Here is a 13,693-nt window from a genome sequence, read left to right on the forward strand (position 1 = left end):
CAAGTTTAAGAATTCGTTTAAACTAAACGAAAGATTATGGAATTATTTTATTAATCTATGATTTGGATTTACATAAACAGATCACTCCTCTACATACACACTTCCCATTATAAATTACACGTGTCAACGTTCCATTAGTTCTCACCATGAATCACTTACCCCGGTCCGACAATACACGTAAAGTATAATACAAATTTAAATGATCAAATAGCGAAATACGAAAATAAAAGAAATACTCACATAACACCAAAGATTTGAAATAATTGAGGGAATAAATAAAGAAAAAAAATGAAAATCTGAAATTTGAAACAAATGTGAAAAATAAAAAGATGTTAAGCTAAAACGGCGGTGTACATAACAGCAGCGAAGACGGTTCCGGCGATGAAAGCCTTGTTGGAGAAAGCGGCACTAGGAGCAGGCGCATCCTCTGAAGGCCCTGGAGCAAGTCCGCTAGGGCTCGAGGCGGGACCTTCTGGTGCTGGTGGAGAGGCGCTAGGAGCATCAGATGGAGAAGGAGCAGCCGATGGTGGAGTGGTGGCAGGGGCTGGAGTCGCGGCAGGTGGTGGAGTGGTGGCTGGAGCTGGGGTTGCGGCGGGAGGTGGGGTGGCCACTGGAGGAGGAGTAGCGACAGGAGGAGGAGTAGCCACGGGAGGAGGAGGATTAGCTGTGGGAGTGGGAGCTGGGGCTTGAGCAAGTGCAACTGTGGCGAAGAGAGCCATTATCAAAAAAACTTGGACACTTTTGGAACCCATTTCTCTTGAGAAAATGTTTCTTCTTGAGAGAGAGAGGGTATGAGATTAGAGAGAGAGAGAGTTCTGAAGTTGAGAAAAATGGAAGAGGACTTATAAAAGGAGAGAATATGAAGTATTAATTAAAGAAGATTTCTAATATCTTTTAATATAGTATAGTAATATATGTAGACTAACATGCAAACGCATAATTGGAACATGGGGTTGCCTATCTGTACTCTCCGAGGCCGAAGCATTAATAACATTTTCCAAAAGAATAAAAAAAATCATACAAAATTGAGTCTGTGATTGTATTATGTGTATCGAGAATGACAATTTGACATATTTTAGAAGGTAAATCGATTTACACATATGGAAGATAAATATCATAAAGATTAGTCGGATGAAGACTTAACATCTTTTTTATGTTAGACTTTGCTTAGTAGACAATCCACAGACCATGATGTAACGTTAAATTAGACAAAGTTAACCTTGATTAGTTAATTAGAGCTGTGATTGGATGGTGAATAAATATAATTGGAGAGAGAATCCAATATTTGTAATAATATGATTTCAAAGATCATTAATGTTATATGACGTGACAAATGTGTGAAGACAGCTAACATGTCTAGTTCAAGAATCAAGAATTGCAAATTTGCATGTCTTCCTGTCTACTTAATCCACTTGTTATTTTATTTTTGTCAAACAATCCACTTGTTATTTTAATTTCTTATATATATACAACAACGACCCTTTTATATAACTTTGGCATAGTATAAGTTATCTTATTATATAGCAAATAAATATTATAAATAGTAACGATGATTAATCCCATGTGCCTGACCTGATAATTTGATTAAGTTTTGTGAATATTATTGGTGTTGTTACCGTTGCTGGACATTGCTAATAAACCCGTTGGAAATAGCTGTCAGTGAATATAAAATAATGTTGATAGACACAAAGTATGAATGGAAAGAAATAAACGTATAAAAAGATACGTCGTCTGGTAATAGCCTGTAAAGCCTATCTCAACAGTGATTCAGAAGGTAAGATGTCCTTTTTAATGTTTTTTCGATTGAATGTATATTAGTGAATCATTCATAGTTGGCAATGTATTGCCAGTTGTGATGAACGAACCTAAAAATTCATTATGTTATCTTTGACTAATAGGGCCAGCTACTGATCCACTTGTCTCGACTCATGCAATCGAAATGGGTTAAACTGAAATTCCATTACGATGGATTTCGACTGATCAACGACAAAAAGGAAGATCAGAATCTAAAAGTAATAATTAAAATGGGCTCAGCCATTACGATGATACAAAAAATGGGCTTCGTATCGTTCCACCATGCATACAATGCAGCCTAGTGGTCCAACTACATCTCGATGTTATGCATCTCCTTGTCCTTGTGCAACGAGATTCCACTTCTTCGATTCTTGTATACGTGTGAGCACGTTTATGGTTGCTCTATGTTGAAGTAAAATTTCATTCACCACAAAACACAACCCCCAAGAATTTTGGTTTCCCCGAATCAAGATTCGAGTATAACGAAAAAGAAGGTTTTAAGCAAAAAGTCAAAAGATGACAAATCCTTAAGAGAACATAGTTTAAGACAATATTAAATAGAGTAGATCATCAATCATCATCAAGCTGTGCACATAAATCTTCATAAACACTTAACACTTCAATACTTTTTTTTTGGTTCAACAGTTTTGAGCAAAGGTTACGGGGGATGTTGAGATCGAAATTGGTGGCGGAAACACGGCTCATAACACTCTCCCTTCCTCAAGCTCCTCATGCCTCGTCCATCTGCTCCTGAACAAAGAATATTAACAACTCAGCACACACAGTTCTCGAACATATCAATGTGATGCATCAGACCACGGTTGACCAAATTCCTATCCACACTAAGATGCGAAGAAGAGAGTTTACTAACCTGCATATCAGAGGTCCAGAGGGTAAGATTGTCCCTGAGCAGCTGCATGATGAGAGTGCTGTCTTTGTACGACTCTTCTCCAAGAGTGTCAAGCTCAGCTATGGCTTCTTCAAAAGCCTACAGAGACAACAGCCAAGCAGTAGTCAATAACCCCCTTTAAGTCAACACACATCTATAAAAAAAAAAACAAACTCTTCTAAACACAAACTCAAGACAGTAATTTTTTTTATTACAGAACCTGTTTGGCCATGTCACAAGCTTTGTCCGAAGAATTAAGAATCTCATAGTAAAACACCGAGAAATTCAACGCCAAACCAAGCCTAATCGGATGAGTAGGCGCCATATCAGCAGCTGCAATATCCTAATCACCAAAACACATTCACAAAACAAAGACAAAACAAAACCATCAGTCTTGTAATAAAACCCCGAGATTAATTAATTAATTAAAAAATAAACTAAATAATAATTTTTTACTCATATAACCTGAGCAGCCTTGTAAGCAACCATAGTATCCTCCGCCGCCGCTTTCCTCTCCTCACCGGCCTTAAACTCCGCCATGTACCGATGGTAATCCCCCTTCATCTTCAGATAAAACACCTTCGACTCGCTCGCCGCCGCAGAGGGAATCAGATTCTCCTCGAGAAGCTTTAGTATCCCTTCGCAGACGGAGGAGAGCTCCGTCTCCACTTTAGATCTGTAGTCCTTCACGAGCGCCACGTGTTCCTCGTTCTTCCTGCTCTCTTCCTTCTGCTCGATCGAGGACACGATGCGCCACGCGGCGCGCAGGGATCCGATCACGTTCTTGTAAGCCACGGAGAGGAGGTTACGTTCTTCAACGGTGAGTTCGGAGGATGGTGTGGCGCCTGTGACGAGCTTCTCCATGAAGTTGACCATCTCCTCGTAGCGCTCGGCTTGCTCGGCGAGCTTGGCCATGTAGACGTACTGGTCTCTGCCTAGTGTTGCCGCCATTGGAGAGAGAAAGTGTGTGAGAGAGAGAGAGAGATTGAGTTTTTTTTTTTTTTTTTTTGGTGAGGAAATGAGGAAAGAAGGAGAAGAGGAGGAATAAAGGAGAAAAGAGTCAAGTGGGATATAGAAAGTGTATGTTTCAGACGCGCGCGTGGGTTTAGTTTGGAGTATACGGCGTCGTTTTGTTTAGAAGCTTTGGTAAAGTGAGGAGCGTGGAGTGTGTAGGAGCGTGGAGGGTTTGGTAATGTGATAAGAGCGAGTGAATGGATGATAACGATGGTTTATTAGTGAGTCAGCTTGCTGTCACTAGTTTGGATTATTTGGGCCTTTAGTGGGCCTTTTCAAGCTTAATACTACTGGGCTCGCATCCACTGAGTAAGGTTTGAGTACCATAGTTTGAATAATATCAATACCAGAATATGATAGACGTTTGAGTTTATCAAAATGGAGAAATTATTAATCAAAATAAATAAAAATTACGTCGCCTGAGAGATTCGAACTCTCGCGGGGAAACCCCATGTACTTAGCAGGCACACGCCTTAACCACTCGGCCAAAGCGACTTTTTGAAAGAGAAGAAGAATCAAAATTGAAGTGGACTGAGGGTAAGCAAACAATGGTAAAGACGACAAACACTTTTGGGTGGTTCGATTGGTTCTGGTTCTAAAGGTGTTCTTGTTCTTGTGGACTAGCTTCTGGGATTTGAAGTAAGAGAAAAAAATGCTCTCTTCTCCGCATCTCTCCCAGCCAATGAATGGACTCAAAGACATCGTCGAGACACGAAACTTCAAGGTTATACCTCATCTGTCTCTGTTTTTTTTTAATGTCTTCGTTGACTTTCTGCTCATGAGATTAGCGAGCTCATTAACGATATATATATGTTAATCTAATGATCCGATTGGCTTCAACTTGTTAGCAAAATGGGTTCCTTTAATTGCATAGTATGCTTCGTGTAATCTGTAAAAGCATTCATACAACTTTCTGTTATCTTGTAACAAAAATTGCACCTTTTTGCCTATACATCAGCAGAGATTATTTGTTTTGATTGTATTTTTTTCCATTTGAGCAAGAATAACGTTTGGTGAGGCACTTAGCTTCATCATATGGAAGCTTGTAACTTAACATTTGCACTGTGTTTTATATCAAACAACTAGTGAATATTTATAAATATGTTTTTGATACTAAAGTGTGTCACAGGCATGGCTCTTAGATCAATATGGAGTCCTTCATGATGGCAAACAACCTTACCCCGGCGCAATCTCAACTTGTACGTTATCATCCCTTACTTACCTTTGCCTTGCAGCTATTTGAGTAGTCTGATTCCATTAAGATGTAACATTTGTGCAAAATATATTGAGATTTTTCAATTTCTTGATAATTTTATGTGTACTTCTCTGCATAATGACTGAATTAAATTTTGTTTTTATTGGGGGATTGCAGTAAAGAATCTAGCAACGGTAGGTGCCAAGATAGTGATCATAAGCAACTCCTCTAGACGTGCTTCAACCACAATGGAAAAGCTCCAAGGCCTTGGCTTTGATCCTTCTTTCTTCACTGGAGCTATAACTAGCGGTGAACTAACCCATCAATCTTTACAAAGGTCATAACACCAACACCTTCTTAGTCTTCTTTTTAGTTATATAGTCGGCTCTAAGATTTTAGAACTTGCAGACGATTTAGTAAAAATTTCAATAATTTTTTTTTAAAAATAAATTTGGGGGCGTATATCTATATAATTTTTCTCAAAAAAATTTTAGGGACTATAGGAAAATGTTTCATTGGGAGCAGTAGAACATACTGATAAATGTCTGTTAACAGGAGAGATGATCCTTGGTTCGCTGCACTAGGAAGGCGTTGCATTCACATCACTTGGAAAGATCGAGGAGCAATCTCTTTGGATGGTCTAGATCTAAACGTTGTGGAGAATGTGGAAGAAGCTGAGTTTGTGCTAGCGCACGGCACTGAAGCCATAGGACTTTCTTCAGGAGGTGTATCTCCCACGCCTCTCGACGAGCTTGAGAAGATCTTGGAGAAATCCGCAGCTAAAGGACTCCCAATGATCGTTGCTAATCCGGATTACGTGACTGTTGAAGCAAACGTTTTCCACATCATGCCGGGTACACTGGCTGCCAAGTATGAAGAACTTGGAGGAGAGGTTAAATGGATGGGGAAGCCTCACAAGATGATCTATGAGTCTGCTATGGCGATTGCTGGAGTTGCTAATCCGGAGGAGGCTATAGCAGTGGGAGACTCGCTTCACCATGATATAAAGGGAGCAAATGTTGCGGGGATTGAATCGGTGTTTATCACCGGTGGGATTCATGGTAGTGAGCTTGGTTTGACTTCTTTTGATGAAACTGCGAGTCTAGACTCGGTTAAGACCCTTGCTGCTAAACACAATGCGTTCCCGTCTTATGTTTTGTCTGCTTTTAAGTGGTAGTGTTCATTGTAAAAATCATTGTAAAAATCATGTTATTTGATTCTTCAACTAGACTTCACCTTCATTTAAACTCTTGAGAAAGCAGTTCCCTGTTTGTGAAAGTAAAGACTTATTGCTATGTGAATGAGAGTAAGTACGATACAAAGCTTTCGTCTCCTCTCTATAAGCTTATTTTATTCCATTTCGGATTTGTAGAGAGATCTCTTACGCTGACCAAGCATGTACTTATACATGTGTTGACTACCTGCCACAGCCATTTTTTTTAACAACTGAAAATTCACTAATTATAGAATAAGGTCCATTTCTAAAAGGTTCATACATAAACATGCTTTGGCCAAAGAGTCTACCAATCAATTAAATTTACGGGAAACGAAGAAAAAAGAAACAGAGAGAGAGATGCAGAAGATATGATTGAATCGACATCCGATAAAACGCCATAGAACTCTATCGATTGGAGATTCGAATTGATCATGGATCAGAAGTGAACATGTTCATGAGATATGATCTAACAAAGGTCCAGCCGAGTCTGTGTACCTAGGACATAGAATGCAAGGACGAGTATGACTGATAAATCCTACTTTATATATATCTTTTTTTTGCTATATACTTTATAACTTTCTATTATGCATTGTTGTTTTTTGGGGTAAAATGTTAAATACTATCATGTATTGTTGTTAATAAAAAAAAATGTTAAGTTCTATCATGAATTGTTGTTAATAAAAATTATAGTCTTTTTTTTATTTGACCAAAAAAAAAATTATATAGTCTTTTCTAGTTATAAGTTACAACAATGTTGCTTAAGCTTCTGGATTTAACTTTATAGTTCTACTTTTATGATGTGTAATAAACGTGTAAATGACTTTTCTTTCACTATTACAAGAAATATGAACACTCTTTGATCATCAATCTACAGCTAGCAAAATCGCGTTAGTCTAAGCTTTCACGGCTGCTTTATTTGACTAATGGAACGATTCATACATTCTCGTCGTGATCTTTGCTGTAAAAGAAAGTAACTAATCAAATAAATTTATCAGGTTTTCTCACTATTAACTAATCTGTTAAACTATTCATTGTTCTTTAACATCTATCTATTAGTATATTAATACTTTAACTAGCGTTTGTACCAACATTTACTCGCCATTCTATGGTACACATAATAAGAAATTTTAAGAGGTGTGCAAAGTGCAAGCATCATTACCCCCAAGTGGGTAAATTACCCTTCAAACACGGAGTTACTGTCAGAAAATATATTGTTTATTTTTCCATAATTTAAAGAGAAATTAGGCTCTATATACACCAAAAAATTTAATATTTGCAAACTACCCTAACATTAACTTTGACACTGTTGATATTTCTTTAATACAAAATTACCCCTTTCCAAACTATCTCTTTCTTTCTCTATCTTGTATATTCTGCCCGAATAATCTTCTTTATTCTCTCTATTTTTTGTATTTTCTTAAAATCACTCAACACAATTTCTTTTCTGTTAATCTACAAATGTTTTCTTCTGATCTTTTCTATTTTCAACGATGTCAATCAGTTTTAAATACGTATGTTTCAATTAACACAGAATATGAATTTAACGTATATTAGCCTCATTCCAACTAGAAATCTTTATCTAGCTTTTCTATCCTTTTACTCAAATCTCAACCATGATATGAATATTCTAAGCAATTCCATTGCACATACATGTGAAATCTTTTCAATTCACTTGCTGGTAAAAGAACACGGTTGTATTTGATGGGCTGTATACTCAAAAAATAGTGGGTTTTCCCGACATTGATGAAACCTGAATCTAACCTTTCAGTAATGAAATTTTGTAGTCTATATTTTTTCAATTAACTGCTAATGGTTTGAGTAGATGCTAACAATAGAGTATTGTGAGCAGATGCATTTTTGGTTAGTTGTTACTTAACTGATGGATGTCGTTATTTTTTCACAATATATATTATCATTAGGTGATAAATGTTTATCTTAGCTGTTACAAAACATATTGACAGTTTTTAAAAATTATTTGTAAGATGTTAATAAGTAGCTTGTGACTGGTAAATAGTTTGTTAGATGCTATGAAAAAAGTTAACAGGTTAACAAGGTGTATAACAGTTACGTTGAAACTTTTTGTATTAATATTTTATAAAATATATTATCATTAGCCGATACATGTTTGGTTAACTGTTACAAAATATGTTATCGTTTTTATATCGATTGCTAAAATGTTAAAACTAGCTATTGTTAGCTGATATATATGTTTGTTAGAAGGTACAAAATATGTTATCGTGTTAACTTAATCATTATCTTTTCAACTATTATAATCCTAACGGTTAACAATTATTGTAGCACATATAAATCAAAAAAATATTTGATGTTATTGTTTATATATTTTTATATTAAATAAATTATCAACTAACAATTTCTGTAATATGTAATGTAACAACTTACCTTTAAACGTACTTTATTAACATTCTAAATAATATAGTGTATTTCTTCTCTCCTTATATATTGTGTTTTCTCTCTCCTCATAACTATTTGCAGTTTGCTAAAGCAGTATAATCCTAAAATAGTCACAATTCCTTTGGAAGATTTGGGTTTCTTTGAGACCATGATTCACTTGCATATTTGGCACATCCAACATCGACATTATTGGATATGACGGTGATGAAGATGTAGTGTGGAAGATCAGGTTAATATAGAAATAGTGTGATGATTATAATTGATTATGAGATTAACTGCAAGCTTTTAAAAAAAAATTTGCTTCAATGAAGATTGGGAATAAACTAACCGTGAGGAGAAAGAGTTGCAGGAAAAAGAGATAAATGTGAGGATGGAGGATGGAGAAAGAGAGAGAGAGTTGAAAGGTTTGGGACATGGGTAAAACAGTCAATCTATGTTTAAAGTGCTACAGAGATTTTTGTTTTACATACCTATAGGGTACTTCACCAATTTTGAATTCAATTCAGTATATCTAGCAAATTGTCTCTAATTTAAAAGACCTACTAACTATAGAGCTTGTTCTCTTTTTTTTAACAACAATATAGTTTGTTCTCTTTTTCTTGCGGAGTTACTGTCAGAAAACAAAATGAGAAAATAGAGTTTGTTCTCTTTTTTTTTAACACCAATATAGAGCTTGTTCTAAATCCTCTCGTTATAAGAAAATGACCACTTTGTTTTACAATCATGGTACATGAAAGATCTTTTCATTTTGTTTGTTCTATGTTTGTATGTATGCAAACTTATAATATTGATCAATAACATACACTAACTGGTACAAAAATCTTCTAATTTGTATTAAAAGTTGAACAAATCAAACAATCGACTCCACCATTTAAAAATAGAATATATTGTTTCACTGCTAATTTTGGTCTTTGCCCCTACAAGTTTGCCTAATACAGCCAAAACATCCTAATGTTTAGTATAAAATAAAAGCGACAAAATTAAAGTGAAAATCATTTAGAAAGTAATATTTTTGGGGGGAACAAAAAGAATTAAAGAGAAGGTTTAATTATAAGAATATTAAGACAAAAGATGAGAGATTAAGATAATAGAAAGGAGGACAGGGTCGCACGTGCAACACCGAAATCTTCGACATGAAACGTTATAAAGATGCTGCGCACGTGCCTCCTCGGTCAAAGGTCAAAAGCAACTGATACACTTAGCACTAGTCATTGGACCTCCCAAACTATTAAAACAACATTAATTCAGATGAATCACAATTGTTGCATTATTCTAAGAAATTTTGATGGGTATCCAAGATAACGATGATGATTAGGAGAGTCTGTGTTAGCAAAGAGCCAAAGACTGTTTCAGAGCTAATTAAGAATTTCAAAAGTAGATAATCTTTAAGGTGTGTTCATATTATTGACACCCTTAATTCACACCTTAATAATTAATCTAATCTATGCAAAATCTGAAATATGTATTATGTATAGCTTAATTAGCTATATAACAACCAAATAAGAAATAACTTGCATATTTTAGACATACTAGTGATACAATTAAAAAGATCAATATATTGAAAGAGTGTCTGTTACCTATTATCATAAAATATTTTGAAATTTATATAGTCAGAATGGAAACCGTTTAATAATATAACTTAATAATTAATATTTTCTCCGTTTAAAAAAAAATGTTTTAAAAAAAAATTATTTTGAAATGATAAATATTTTGTATTTTTTATAAAAAAAAATAAATTTTTAAAAAATTAATTGGTTTTATTGAATTATTATTGGCTAAAAAATATTGAAAACTAAAAATTACAGATTTAATGTGTAAAAACACCATAAAATTTATCTTTGTGAAATACATAACAAATAAATATATTGGGTAATTTCAACGAGCACCGAATATACTAATTACACGGAGAGAAAACTGTGATATGATCAATACGATACATATTATATCATACTATATTCTTATGAATCATTCGAAAGGGGAAAGAGGGAGGTAATGTGGAAGCATGTGTTTATCCTCTCAACTTGCTAGATTCAGCCACGTGTGATGATGTGGAGCTTATATAAATTTATATGATTTGCAGAGAATTATAACTAATTATATATGTGTTCGGTCTTCCAATAAGATTAATATACATATGTGTGTGTATCCGAACTCCGAGCTTTTATCGTCGATGGCTTAGCAATACTACAAAAGGGGAAGGTGTATGACCATCCCCACGTGTGATCTCGCATGCAATTAAGAGATTTTAAAGCTAAGTCTTCGAGAGAGACGACAAATAATTAGAGGACATAATTTTTAGATAATCAACCCCCTTTGAGGTGAGTATAAGGACAACAATAAGTGAGGATAAATGTTTAGGTATGTACTTTTAAAAGTATGTAACAGAATGTATCACGAAGACCTTTTAGTGGCTATAATGCCACGTCACTCTGGCAAGAACCCTAACGAGAGGCCACGCACCCATTACCCATTTGCATTTTTAAACAAAAACACCCATGACCATGAGGATACCTCAGATTTTTAACGTATTCTCTCTTTCTTTTTCTTTGTGAAACTGGCTTCCACAGTTCTACGTTTGAGTATGAACGACAATCTCTGATCACGGTTTATGTTATTTATATCTGTACACAATTCACTTTGTAAATTCGTGATTGACCACCAACTTTTTTGTCAAAGGATATATCTGAGAAACATTGTTTTTATCATGTTTTATTTAAAGAATTTAATGTTTATATACGGGCGATAATGTAACCTTTTAAATATCTTGTTCACATATATCATCATTTCATATTTATGATTACAGTATGGGTTTTGACAGAGTCCTGAAACGAACAACCAAGAAAACGGGACTGATATTATTCACGAGAGTCACCAAATATAACGTTCTAAAGAATTACATGTCAAGTTGTCCATCACCACATTTGTGAGCAGACCAGATCTATCAGAGCGACCCTTTGGTCACCTGACACGATACTCCCAATTGTCGTGTCCACTGGTCACATTCAACAACAAAGCGACTCGATCAAACTTGTGTGTTACCATGTCGATGGACCGACTCGCACACGTCCATATATTAAAAACAGACATGAATATATTTTATTCCCTTATATTATTACACTGGTTACTGGTAACCAAGCATATCAACGTCTGATCTCATTTTGACCTATCAAGAAAAACGTGTTCTTATCTTTCTCTATCTCGACGTACTTCGTTCAATTTAATTGCCAAAAACGTTGAGCTTGTGTTGACTCGAACAGGTTAAGCGAAAATATTGACTACCTATCGAGGTCTGGTTGTTATTATGCATGTAACAATAACGTTGTATTATCCATATGTAGAATACCAGACTAATTATGATTTCGTTGCTTTTTTATCTTTTGCAAATGGTTCAAACGAATGAAGATTTACAAGAATGTGCCAAGGTCCGAAGTACAAAACATTTTGTTTTATAAAATAAGAAATGACCAAATTAGAAAAGAAAAGTCAGTAAGTATGGTAAAATGACACTCCATCGACCAAAAGGACAAATATATATATTAAGAAAAAATAAGGGGCGGTAGATATTTGTATAGATACTATACTTAAGGTTTTGTGGAGATACGACTAATAATATCAAACATTGAATGATGAAGATATTTGAGGTTCGATAAAGTAGAAGTATAGGATACGAAATGCTGTAGATTATTAAATAATACGACATGAAATCCCAATCCCTAATCACGTGCCTTAATTGCTGGGCCTCCTTTTATCTCCTTAATTAATTATTTTTATGTGCTTCGTTTTTTACAGAGGAAACCCGCCTTGTCATCTGGCGGGTGGTTCCCCACAAGCCTTTTTCTTTTTGTTTATCGATCTCTCAACTTTTTTTTTCCTTCAGAATTTGACAAAAAAAAAAATTCCTATTAGTTTTCGATTTAAACTTTTTAGTTTTGGCTGGTCTAAGAAAAGAATACCAATAATTATGTAAATGCAAAAATGCCAGAACATGTATTTAAACCGGCTCAATAAAAATTACCGGGGTCTTGACCGTTTTCTCTTTGACCCAAAAGGTGTAGCTAGTATTTGTTCTTTTTAGAATTCTCACTTGGCAATTGGCATCCTAATCTATTACCCTTTCGAACTTTAATATTACCCTATAATTTCTATTCATAATTTAAGGTGTTACTCTTCCGAGGCTTTCGTATATAACAAAGCTACTCTTTTATAATGTGCGAGTGTGACTCGACTCTTGCGAGGCATTCGTATATAACAAAGCTACTCTTTTATAGTAATGATTTAGATATAGCTTATAAGCAAGTTCGCAATGTAGCCTATATTGTTCTTTGACACTGACGCTAGAGAGTCCCAACCGGAGTTAGTATCACCAAACATTTTATTAGGAAATAGTATATTTCCTTATAACTAAAGTGATAATTATGTTACGGTTTAGGATTTATCCATATGTTTTTGGGATATTATATACTATTTCCTAATACATTTAATACAAATGTATTTTATTATATGATGATATCTGATAAGTTATTTAAAATTTACAACTAGACTAATAATTAGCATGGATGTACAGTATAAACTCTATAAATTAATATTCGATAAATTAATAAATATTATAAATTAATAAAAAATTCAGTTTCAAATTAAAACGGTGTAAAACATGATATAATTGGATAAAATAATAATATTATTTAGAAAACTCTTAATTGATGACAAAAAACTTTTAACTCAATACATGATTCCACTAAAATCATAAATTAAAAATTACTATGTACATAAATTTTATATACATATATAAAAGATTTCATTGTTTATTTGTATTCAAAATGAATTTCATCTCTAGTTTCATTTTTCATTTTAATATTTTGGTGTTACTTTATCTAATTATTTATGAAACGCGTTTGTATTCTATAATACATATTTAACAAACATAAATAAATCAAATAATCTAATTAAAAGAAACAAAATTCAAATTTGTAAAATTTAAATAATACATATAATATTATGAAATAAAATAATTTCGACATTTAAAAAATATATTGCAAAACTAGAAATCTAAAAAAAAAATTATTTAAATTAGTAATTCTATAAATTAATAAATGATCATAATCTTAACATTATTAATTTATAGAATTTTTACTGTATGTTTATAGTAAGTTATAACAACAGAAACCAGATAACC

General features: G+C 34.0%; 3 protein-coding genes and 1 non-coding gene across 5 annotated transcripts; 1 reads left to right on the forward strand and 3 right to left on the reverse strand.

Moving 5' to 3' along the window:
* Nucleotides 1–32: 32 nt before the first annotated feature.
* On the reverse strand, nucleotides 33–958 carry LOC103850323 (classical arabinogalactan protein 4). The gene has a single exon (XM_009127053.3). The coding sequence runs from the start codon at nucleotides 750–752 to the stop codon at nucleotides 333–335; it is 420 nt and encodes a 139-aa protein (XP_009125301.1). The 5' UTR covers nucleotides 753–958; the 3' UTR covers nucleotides 33–332.
* Nucleotides 959–2,244: 1,286 nt separating this feature from the next.
* Nucleotides 2,245–3,694, reverse strand: LOC103850322 (14-3-3-like protein GF14 lambda). The gene is made up of 4 exons (XM_009127052.3): nucleotides 3,149–3,694; nucleotides 2,904–3,026; nucleotides 2,666–2,782; nucleotides 2,245–2,544 (listed from the first exon to the last, which is right to left on the reverse strand). The coding sequence occupies exons 1-4, from the start codon at nucleotides 3,632–3,634 to the stop codon at nucleotides 2,524–2,526; spliced, it is 747 nt and encodes a 248-aa protein (XP_009125300.1). The 5' UTR covers nucleotides 3,635–3,694; the 3' UTR covers nucleotides 2,245–2,523.
* On the forward strand, nucleotides 3,693–6,208 carry LOC103850321. 2 transcript variants are annotated; one of them, XM_009127050.3, is made up of 4 exons: nucleotides 3,693–4,421; nucleotides 4,817–4,896; nucleotides 5,070–5,229; nucleotides 5,448–6,208. In XM_009127050.3, the coding sequence occupies exons 1-4, from the start codon at nucleotides 4,384–4,386 to the stop codon at nucleotides 6,067–6,069; spliced, it is 900 nt and encodes a 299-aa protein (XP_009125298.1). In that variant the 5' UTR covers nucleotides 3,693–4,383; the 3' UTR covers nucleotides 6,070–6,208. The 2 variants fall into 2 exon arrangements, with proteins under 2 accessions (XP_009125298.1, XP_009125297.1); XM_009127049.3 differs by having other exon boundaries at nucleotides 4,827–4,896.
* TRNAS-GCU lies at nucleotides 4,111–4,192 on the reverse strand. Its single transcript has one exon. It is a non-coding gene; the product is annotated as a tRNA-Ser (tRNA).
* Nucleotides 6,209–13,693: the final 7,485 nt, after the last annotated feature.

Source organism: Brassica rapa, chromosome A02, assembly GCF_000309985.2.
Source record: "Brassica rapa cultivar Chiifu-401-42 chromosome A02, CAAS_Brap_v3.01, whole genome shotgun sequence".
NCBI lineage: Eukaryota > Viridiplantae > Streptophyta > Magnoliopsida > Brassicales > Brassicaceae > Brassica > Brassica rapa.